The 8,033-nt window shown below is 57.2% G+C and overlaps 1 protein-coding gene across 2 annotated transcripts in view; it reads right to left on the bottom strand.

The window, feature by feature from the left end:
- Positions 1–5,911: 5,911 nt before the first annotated feature.
- C1QB (complement C1q B chain) overlaps positions 5,912–8,033 on the bottom strand; it is a 5,400-nt gene continuing 3,278 nt past the window's right edge. For both annotated transcript variants that reach the window (XM_021712123.1, XM_021712124.1), the window contains 2 exons: positions 7,789–7,992; positions 5,912–6,597 (listed from right to left, as the gene is read on the bottom strand). In XM_021712123.1, the coding sequence (XP_021567798.1) occupies positions 6,023–6,597; positions 7,789–7,972 (759 nt within the window). In that variant the 5' untranslated portion in view covers positions 7,973–7,992 and the 3' untranslated portion in view covers positions 5,912–6,022. The remainder of the gene's footprint in view (positions 6,598–7,788; positions 7,993–8,033) is intronic.

The raw sequence follows: 8,033 nt of genomic DNA on the forward strand, positions 1-8,033 counted from the left end.
CCTGTCAGCCCAGCACTTTGGGAGGCTGAGGCAGGAGGATGGCTTGAGGCCAAGAATTTGAGGTCACAGTAGGCTATGATCACACCACTGCACTTCAGCCTGGGCGACACAACCAGACCCTGTCGCCAAACAAACAAGCATCACGATAGCAACAATGTCAGCAACAGGCCAGTTACCATGCTTGCTGTCCAGTCCACTTGCCCCCATGCGGGCCACTGTCTGTGGAGAAGAGAACCCGGCTTCACAGCAGGTCAGGATGCTGACTCCCAGCTCCTGCCTGGCTGCCCGAAGCCTGGTCTCAACTCGGCACATGAAGGCCCGCCTGGTGTCTTGTTAGAGAAGCGAATTCTCAGCCCCCACCTCAGACCTACTGAATTCAAATCTGCATTTTAGCAAGGCTCCGGGTGATTTTTGTGCACATTATAATTTGGGGAGCCCTGCACTATCACAGCACCCCAATTCTAATGAGAACCCGTCACCGTTACAACACCGTTACACCGTTACAGCGAACACCGTTACCGTACACCGCTAGTACTTGTGGAGAACTTACAACAGCTAGAACTTGCGGAGCTTTGTACACAGGATCCCACTGAAACCTCATCAGTTTTCTGGAGTGGCCGTGACTATCGCCCCCATGTGACAGAGGACCACACTACGACCCAGAGAGGTTAAGTGTTCAGCCTGAGAACACACAGCTTGGAAGTGGCAGAGGTGGGATGTGAACCCGGCCTGTCTGAGCCCACTGTCCTCTAGTTCCAGCCTCCCTCGTTGTGTCTCCATTGCATGTGGGTGTCGAGGGCCCAGGAAGTCTGCCTCCCCTTCTTCTTCCCCATATGGCCACCGGCTTCCGTGGGGAGCGGCTGGGTCTACTAATTGTTCACATCTTTTGTGTTCATGAGTTCAGCCCTCTGGCTGGAGTGGAGGTGCATCTGTGGTGGAATGCAGATTCCCGGGCCCCTACAGCTCTGTCTGCTCATAGGGAATCAGGGCCTCTGAGACGGGGCCTGGACATCGGCGAGTTTCCAGGGGGATTTCATTCCCCACTAAAACAGAAGATCCAGCGTCTCGGATCACAAAGGGCAGGGGCTGCAGTGCCCATTTGACAGTCGAGGGCACCAAGGCCCAGGCAGCTTCTCTGTCCATGTCCCAAGGCTGGAATCGGGCAGACTCACTTAGCGGAAGGAGCACTGGCTGGGGAGTCAGGCAGTTCTGGGCTCAACTTCCTGCTCTTCTCCTTCAAGGTTGGAACCGTATCTGGGTCTAAATCTAGCCCACAGCCTGTCGAGTGCAGCCTGCTGGCTAAGAATGGTTTTGACATTTTTAAGTGGCTGAAAAAATCAAAAGAAAAATATTTTGTGACACGTGAAAATTATGCAAAATTTAAGTTTTAGTGTCCATAAAGATTTATTGGAACCCAGCCACGCTCATTTATTTATATGTTGCTTACGGCTGTTTTTGTGCTATAAGAAGCGGGTTGAGTTGTTTCAACTGCGCCGTGTGACCCTCAAGGCCTAAAATACTTCCTGGTTCTTTGCAGAAAAAGTTTGGCAACACCAGGGCTGGAACAGTGATTCTCAAACTTTAGCTGCATCAAAATCACCTGGAGAGCTGGTGAAAACAGATTGCTGGGCCCCCTTCCCCAGATTTTCTGAGTCAGCCGGTCTGGGATGGGGCCAGGGAATTTGCATTTCTGACAAGTTCCGGACACTGAGGCTGGGTTAGTGTCCTCGGAGGACACTGGTTCAGGGGAACCTAGGTCTTCGAGCTGATCCTCAGACCCACCCAGAATTCAGAGCCCACCCAGACAGTGGGTTTGGCTGGGGGTGAAGGAAGGGAGGAGGGAGGAGCTCCCGGGGTCCCACGTGACCCCGTCCCTCCTCCAGGCCAGCCTTCTCCTGGCGTCTGCTCCCCTCTGGTGGCAGCGAACCTGGAGCAGCCTTGGCACAGTCAGCGTTGACCGCCCCGCCCTCCGTTTGAAAACACGTTTCAAAGTCTTCCAGGGGTGCACCTCCCTCCCCAGGGAGTCTACTTCCGGTAATTTAACCCAATAAAAGAATCAAGGATCTGGACCATCAACAACACTGCCACATTGTTATTAGTTTTATTTCCTTTTATTTTGAGTCAGAGTCTCGCTCTGTTACCCAGGCAGAAGTGCAGTGGACTGATCATGGCCCATCACGGCCTTGGCCTCAGGAGATCCTCCCACCTCAGCCTCCCAAGCAGCTGGGACTGCAGGTGTGCACCACCATGCCTGGCTAATTTTGGGATTTTCTGTAGAGATGCGGTTTGCTATGTCACCCAGGCTAGTCTCAAACTCCTGGGCTCAAGCAATCCTCTTGCCTCAGCCTCCCAAAATGCTGGGGTTACAGACGCGAGTCACTGTGCCTGGCTGCACTGTTTATTTTTACAAGGGTGAGACAGGAGGCCAGGGCAGGGTACGGGCCCTGCCCGTGTGTTCTGAGAACTGCCGCCTCCCGTGGGGCTGGGCCCTGTAGTCTGGACAACGGTGCACAGACCTTCAGCACATGGGTTAACTAGACCTGGACCCCAGGTCCTCTGTTAACTGAGGCAGGTGGCATCCCTCCCCAAGCCTCAATATTCTCGTGTATAGGATGAGAGCAGTATGATTAGGGCAGTGGCTCTTCACATATGATCTCTAAAGCTGCAGCAATAACCTCCCATGGGAAGTGTCAGGAAATGCTTATCCCAGCAAGACCTCCCGGGGTTCTGAGAACCACCAGGTGAGGGTCTCTACTCTGTAGGCGTGTCGTGACTGTCGAAGGAGTTACAAGTGTCTAGCTTCCTCACCTGCTGCTCCCGTTGTCATGGGCCTACGCTGCTTGGCCAAGAGTGTCCCTATTTCCAGCTGGGCCCATCAGATTCCCTCTCCTGGGACTTGGGAATGAGAGACGCTAGACTCTGTCACTTCCATGGGGGGATGGGGTTGACAAGGGGTCACAGCATCGTCTGGGGTACCCACTTGCCTTCACGGTTGAGGGTCTTGCTGCAGAGAGAGGCATCGAGAAGAGAGATCAGAGGGATACTGAAGCCTGGTCTAGGGAGCATCCGGGTCTGGTTCCTAGGTCCTTTGGGACTGAATTATCCCCCTGTTCCTGGGTTCCTCTGATAAGTCCCTTCTTTTGTCCTTTTGAGGGGCTTCTGCCACTTGCAACTAAAAGGGCCCTGGCATGTTGAGGGTTGGAGTCAGGGTCAAGGTGGTTCCTGAGCGTCAAGGTCACAAGTCTGAGGGAAAACACTTCCCTTCCTTTCTCTGCCAACTGTGAGCCCAGTCAGAAGATTCAGGTCCTGTCTCTACCCCATTCCTGCTGAGAGGAGGCAAAGGGGAAGAGGAAGGTGACTGGGCTGTATGGGACAGGTGAGCCCACCTCTGGGCTCCCTCACTGTTCTTGGTCCTGGTTCTCATGATGAAGCCTCAACTAGCTCCCTGGAGAGCTGGAGGGGGGCTGAGCCCTCGCCTCTGACTAGAAAAGAGCAGTCATAACAGTGAAGAGTTTAAAGCTGGGAATGCTGGTGTAGAGTAAGGATGCTGGGCTGCAGCGGGCCTGGCTGGCTACATGGTCAGAACCCTGGATTCCTGGCACTCCGGAGCTCGTGGGAGGGCACGCCAAGGGCACTGTTAGGTGTATCCTGGTGGGGGGCCTGGCGGAGGGCAGGAGGCAGAGTCAGGGCTTCTGGGTCAAGGGCCAGAGGGGCTGGTCCTGCAGAGAGCCAGGTGGCCAGTGGCAGCTCCTGAGACAAGCCAGCAGTAGCGTGACTCTCTGGCCAAGGCCGGCCCTGCCTGGGTCCATGCAGCAGGATGGGGTGCTCTGAGCATGCCTGACACACAGCCAGACCTGCCCCTGGGTGGGTGTAGCCTGACCTCGATGGACTCAACTGCATAGGCTGGAGATCGTGAACTTTTGAGGTCCAACGGGCTCAGGTGACAGGCCATGGGACTGCAGAGGGGGCTGCAGAAGGGATTTTGACAGGTGCAGGGGGCAAGGAGGTGGCATGGCCACAGGTTTAGCACAAACTTGGAAGCAAACAGAAGCAAGCTCTAAGTCCAGCTGTGTACCTGTCAGCTGTGTGCCTCCTGGCAAGTTGCTTGCCCTCGCTGTCTCTTATTCCCAAGTCCCAGGAGAGGGAATCTGATGGGCCCAGCTGGGAACAGGGACACCCTTGGCCAAGCAGCTGAGGCCAAGAAGGCATAGGCCCATGACAACGGTGGCAGTAGGTGAGGGAGCTAAACAGCGGTTTCTCCTTCGACAGTCACGACAGGCATACGGAGTAGAGACCCTCACCTGGTGGTTCTCAGACTCTAGCAAGCATCAGAACCCCGGGAGGGCTTGCTGGGACGTACATTTCCTGACAGTTCCCATGGGAGGCTGTTGCTGCAGCTTTAGAGACCATATGTGAAGAGCCACTGCCCTAATCGTACAGATTTCTTCTCTGTAAAATGAGGATAATACTATGTACCTCCTAGGGGTTGTGCTGGGGATTACATAGATAATGTGCATTGAACACTCTATGCACAATAACGCAATTGTAGCTGTTAGTACTAGACTCAAAGGCCAGGCAGACAGTTTGTATCAGAAGGGTTGAGCAGCGGAAGGAAGATCTGGCTCCTGGAGAAAAGATTCCAGGTCTCCCCGTTGGGGAGTCTGAGTTCGGGGCAAGTCCCCCAGGCCCAGCTGGTGCCGGGAGGTGGGGCGGAAGCTGTATCCAATGAATGGAGCCTGAGAGACGAGCCAGCCACACAGGCGGCCGAACTGGTGCCGTGGGCCTATGAGACAGGGCCGGAGTAGCTTAAGTCCCGCCTACCTCGGGTTAGGATTGGTTGAGGGCTTTGAGGGGTGGGGCTAGTAGGAGGGGCGGAGGGAACAGGTGCAGGGCTGGGCGGGACTCCAGAATCCTAGCCCCGGCTCTCAACCAATCAGGCAACGAGGCTCTCCTGAGTGGCTGCGTCCTGGGCTCCGCAGAGGTTGAGAAACCACAGGCACACTGAGGGGACCGGGCGGGCGAGAGTGCGAGGCCGGACGCAGGCTGTGCGGCTCAGACCTGATGAAACGGGGTTGGAGGAGGCCAGGGGAGTGAGCGTGTGGGGGCAGGACTGGCTGGGCTTCGGGGAGGAGGTGTGGCTTGAGTGAGATTGGCAAGGATGGGTGGACAGGCAGAGTGGACGGCTCCCGGGTGGGGGGACCACGAGAGGAAGGGCACCGAGGTGGGAAAGCCCGGGCTTGTTTAAAAGGCAGGAGGGCCCATGGAGCGAGGCGGGAATGCCAGGCTCACAGGCTGGGGCCATATCCCACGGGCAGTGGGGAGCCATGGAAGGACTTTGAGCTGGGGAGTGACACTGATTCTGAGGCGCCTGTGCCAGGCTGGGAGGGAGGATGGGGGGGAAGAACCGAAAGGGGTGAGAGGTTCCTGCACCAAGTCAGCCGAGGTCTTGGGGAGGACCCCTTGGTCAGGGTCGCGTGAAGGTACAAGCACAAAGCCCCTTTAGGGGCTGGGCTAGACAAGCTGCCTTGAAAGGCGTCTCGGGTCATGGGTGGGCAGACGTGCCCCTGAGCCCCGACTCTGCCGTGAGATTGTGGACAATCCCTGCATCCCTGTGTTTCCTCCTCTGTCAACTGGGCACAGTGCAACCTACGTCCTCGGAGGGGCGTAGGGATTCGTGGAAGAATAAGGAGTGGGTCTAGCCTGGTGCTGCCGGTGTAGTGTGTGCCCCCCCCCCCCACTGTGTGGCTGGCACAGAAGGACATCAGAGGTGGCCTTCCAGTCTCATCCAACTGAAAGGAATTTCTGCCTTCGGAGGTCATTCATTCATTCATTGTTCATTCATTCATTCAACCAATATGTCTGAGCACTTACTAGGTCCCAGGTGCTGGACACAGAGTTGCAAGAGACCGTGTCCCTCAGCCTAGAAGAGTTTATTGACTCATTCAGCAGCGTTCCCAGAGCACTCTGGCCAGGCAGGGAGTTCCTGGAGGCCAGGCTGGCTGGGCGAGCACAGCCCCCTGGGTCACGCCTCCACATCTGGGAAGAGCAGGAACCCAGAGAAGATGCTGTTGGCGCCCTCGATGCCCAGCAGGGAGTTCTTGTCGGTGGCCTGCAGGAAGACGCTTTCCCCCTGCTCCAGCTTGAGGACTACGCCACCCGTGGTCACCTGGAAGGTGTTGTAGGCATAGTCGCAGAAGGTGACCACCTTCTGCATGCGCTCGCGGCCCCGGACCAGGTTGACGCACAGGTTGCCACGGGAACTGGCGTGGTAGGTGAAGTAATAGAGGCCGGGCACCCTGCAGGTGAACTTGCCGCTGCGGGGCTCGTAGTTGTTGTTGGTGTTGGTGACCACGGTCTCGAAGCGGATGGTCTGGTCCCGTCGCAAGATACTGTTCGTGGTTCTCAGGGCCGAGAAGGCGATTTTCTGGGTGGCCTTGTAGTCTCCCGATTCCCCCTTTGGGCCGGGGGGTCCAGGAGGGCCTGGGGTACCTTTCGGGCCAACAGGACCCTTGGGGCCGACTTTTCCTGGATTCCCGGGAATCCCTGGGTCCCCCTTCTCTCCGAACTCACCATGGTCTCCAGCTAGCCCTGGGAGGCCTGGAGGGGCGGAGACAAGAGAAGCAGGAGGTGGGGGAAGGGTCACTGAGGCGAGAGGAGGAGCCCTGGCCGGGACCTTGGGCGGGGCCCTGGCCCTTCCCAGCCTCAGCCTCCCATCAGTGTAATGGAGTGGGGGCATCAGAGAGGGGCTCGGCGTCTCCCCCAGCCCAGCCTTCTGAGTCTGGTGTGCTTGGCGGTGATGGGGATGCCAATACTGAGGAAGGGGCTGGGCCTGCCCTCCACCCCACCTGCTGGTCACCTTGTTCAGGCCAGAGCAGGGGTGGTGAGTGCTGTGTCTGTGCCTCTCTCCCCTCCCCTTCCCACGGCAGACATCCTTAATTGATCATGGCTTCCTTTCTTGCTGTCCCTGGAAGAGGATTTTAGAATTCCTCTGCCTCCACCAGCCCAAGCAGCCACTGCCCCTTGGTTGGGCCCAGTATGAGATAAAACCCCTTTTCCAGTCGACAGGCAGAGACAGTGCCTGGGAACATGGGCCCTGGGGACAGATGGACGGACTTCTCACACCACATCTGCTATTGCTAGGTGTGTCACCGTGGCTGGGCCGTGTTCTCTGAGGCTCGGCGTCCTCATCTGTCGGATGGGGAGGTGACATTTTGTGGGACTGCACGGGTTACGTGAGATTCTACAGGAGGGGTGGCTGGCATGGAGTGTTGCCCGTGCCTGTGGGTTAAGTGAACGCATCAACTGCATCGCACAGGGGCTTTTCATGGCGGGAGGTCTCATTTGAACCCTACGACAGCGCTACAAGAGTGTTGTCCCCATTTTACAGGTGAGGACATGGCAGAGGAAGAGCACTGGTCTTTCCCAGCCTCAGCCTCCCATCGGGGTAATGGAGTGGGGGGCCACTCACTCCAGAGGTCAATTCACACCCAGGGCTGTGTGACCACAGCTGTGCTCCCCAGCCCTGGGGTTTAATGGTGAGAGATCCATGGTCTGGTCTCAGCCTTAACACTTACTGGGCTACCTTGGGTAAGTCAGTAGCCTTTCTGGACATCCGTTTTCCTGTCTGTAAAATGGGAATCAGAATTCTCTCCTGGCAAAGTGACTGCAAGCACTCAGCAAGCGGATGGCTTGGCGCTTTTGCAATCTCAAAGGCAGGCAACTGTGACTGGGGGACAGATGGCGGGGACCGGGTTGGTGGTACTCGTGTGTCCTCAGAGCCCATAGTACCTTTCTCTCCCTTTGTCCCTGGGGTCCCAGGTTGACCATCAGAGCCGGGTGCCCCAGGGATGCCCGGGATGCCAGGGATGGCCGGGTCTCCGGGGCAGCTGCTCTGGGCCTGGAAGACATTGAGCAGACCCAGGAGCAGCAGTGGCAGCAGCCCTGGGACGCCACCCCATGGGGTCTTCATCATCACAGTGCGTCACCTGCCCCCTGCGGGAGAAGCCGATGCGGAGGACACCGTTGTGGTGACT

This window comes from Carlito syrichta, unplaced genomic scaffold (genome assembly GCF_000164805.1).
Source record: "Carlito syrichta isolate Samal-C Ts95f unplaced genomic scaffold, Tarsius_syrichta-2.0.1 Scaffold303101, whole genome shotgun sequence".
Lineage (NCBI taxonomy): Eukaryota > Metazoa > Chordata > Mammalia > Primates > Tarsiidae > Carlito > Carlito syrichta.